General features: G+C 46.6%; 2 protein-coding genes across 5 annotated transcripts in view; one reads left to right on the forward strand and one right to left on the reverse strand.

The window, feature by feature from the left end:
* The window catches only part of LOC108748320 (RNA-binding protein Musashi homolog 2-like), a 91752-nt gene that overhangs the window by 86802 nt on the left and 2799 nt on the right, over positions 1-2151 (forward strand). The window contains 2 exon segments of the mRNA XM_018486379.1: positions 1474-2148; positions 2150-2151. The exon segment at positions 2150-2151 is cut by the window's right edge and continues 2799 nt beyond it. Of these exon segments, the coding sequence (XP_018341881.1) occupies positions 1474-2148; positions 2150-2151 (677 nt within the window).
* LOC108748323 overlaps positions 1-2151 on the reverse strand; it is a 70419-nt gene that overhangs the window by 38216 nt on the left and 30052 nt on the right. The window lies entirely within an intron of this gene.

Here is a 2151-nt window from a genome sequence, read left to right on the forward strand (position 1 = left end):
TCACCAGCTGTCAAGCTAATAACGAAAGTTGTTCATTTCTCGCGTTTTCATCGGTCACGTTCTGATAATATTTCAAAGCCGCATTAATTAAGAGAATGTGCGTGCAATAGCATCGTTTCGTTTAAACTTGTATGAGAAATTAATTTTTCTAATCTTTTTTTCTTTTTCCTAATTCAACGTTTCGAAATTGATTCAGTGCTCCTCTATCTTCTAATGCGTCGTGTACAATTTTTTTTACGACTAAGAAATCTATTCTCAGAAATGGTTTTTATTGATTGAATGTTTTGTTGATAATGGATCATGGATATGATTAAATTTGTATTATTCAATTTACGGTGAGAACAGCCTCGTGTATTGCCCACGCGTTTCCAAATCGCGTTCCATGCCGCGCCTGTTGATTTGCCGATAACGGTTTTCGGCTCGACCCCGATACCTCGTATGCTTCGCGGGGGGTCGGCCGCGAAAATGCCGCGAGAGAAAGGAGTTTACCTCGACAGGATTCGATGCACCAAGCAATCTCTCCTTCCACTTTTGCACGAAACTATATACCGTAGTAGACCGTAGTAGATGAAAAGTTGTACTAATCGGTGTAATTAATTGCTGATAAAGTATCAAGAGAAGTAGATTGTATTAGGTATTATTAATCGCATTAATCGCATTATATATTAAAAGAAGGTGGGAAAGGCAGAGTTGTCGTTTTTTTTTTTTTTTTTCTCTTCTTTTGTCGGATGAGCAGGCGGTAAATGTCGAATGCGGGTGTAATATCGGATATTTCGCGAACGAGAATGGGTGGGACAGACGTAATGTTTATACATATTATATATATATATATATTAGTAGCTCCTTAACGTTCGTAATGGATTTGAATCTTATCGCAGTCTTTGTTTCACGTAACATTAGAATGTTTGTCTTAAACATTGGCTTGGACAGTCTTGCATGCAAATGGTAGTTTGGTAGCACTAGTTAACCGTTTATAACAAAAGCTACGAGAGATCACCGAAAGCAGGATTTATTAAAGATTAGGATAATTTCGCAATCACAGAACATTCTCATGTTCCGAATCGAACCCGCAATGTTAGGGAGAAGACAAATCTTGAAACAGTTTTGGTGACCGTTTGAGCAGGTTAGAAGTGAAACAGTAATTTTATGAAAAATCGTGTGGTACTTATTTTACTCGCAATATATATATATATATATCTCTCGACAAATTACAATCAGCTTTGTCCCAACGCGTGAAAAGTTTTTCATGCTCATGAAAACTCGGCCTAAACAGTTTAGCGGTAACTTGCGATAATTGAACGAAGTGCGAATAAAAACGGTATCCCTCGAATCGGGAAGTCGGGAAAAATGAGTCGGTTGTCGGAGCGTTCGATAGCGAGAGCGAAAAAGAAAAAGAGTCGCAGGAAAAGAGGGAGAGACACGCAATAGACGGTCCATGTGCATCGTGCCGGTTCTCGGCTTGTTCGGTTACAGCGTAGCCGCGGCTTCGGCTTCATCACATTCGCCGAGCCCGGTAGCGTCGACAAAGTCCTCAAGTGTCCCATCCACACCCTGGATGGCAAGAAGATCGATCCGAAGCACGCGACGCCGAAGAATCGCGCGAAACAGGCCAATCGCACTAAGAAGATCTTCGTGGGTGGTGTCAGTCAGGACACCAGCAGCGACGAGGTCAAGGCCTACTTCAATCAATTTGGGAAGGTGGAGGAGACGGTGATGCTGATGGATCAACAAACGAAACGTCATCGCGGCTTCGGTTTCGTCACCTTCGAGAACGAGGACGTGGTGGACCGTGTGTGCGAGATACACTTCCACACGATCAAGAACAAGAAGGTCGAGTGTAAGAAGGCGCAGCCGAAGGAGGCGGTACAACCGGGCGCGCTAGCGCTCGGTAAACGGGTAGTGCTCGGCGCTTTAGGTGTGCGGATCGCGCCGCAACCGCCGCTGCCGGTCGCGGCGGCGGCGGCCTCGCAGCTGGTAGCCGCGCAGGCGCAAGCGGCGCAGGTGCAGGAGGCTGCGGCCGCGGCGGCGGCGGCCGCGCAGGTGCAGAACGCGGTCGCGGGATACGGGAAACTCTTCGCCACCAGTGGCTATCCTCTCTCGGCGTATCGGTACGCGCCCTATCCGATACCGGCCGCAGCGGTCGCCGCGGCG

The sequence above is a fragment of the Trachymyrmex septentrionalis genome, unplaced genomic scaffold (assembly GCF_001594115.1).
Source record: "Trachymyrmex septentrionalis isolate Tsep2-gDNA-1 unplaced genomic scaffold, Tsep1.0 scaffold22, whole genome shotgun sequence".
NCBI classification, from domain to species: Eukaryota; Metazoa; Arthropoda; class Insecta; order Hymenoptera; family Formicidae; genus Trachymyrmex; species Trachymyrmex septentrionalis.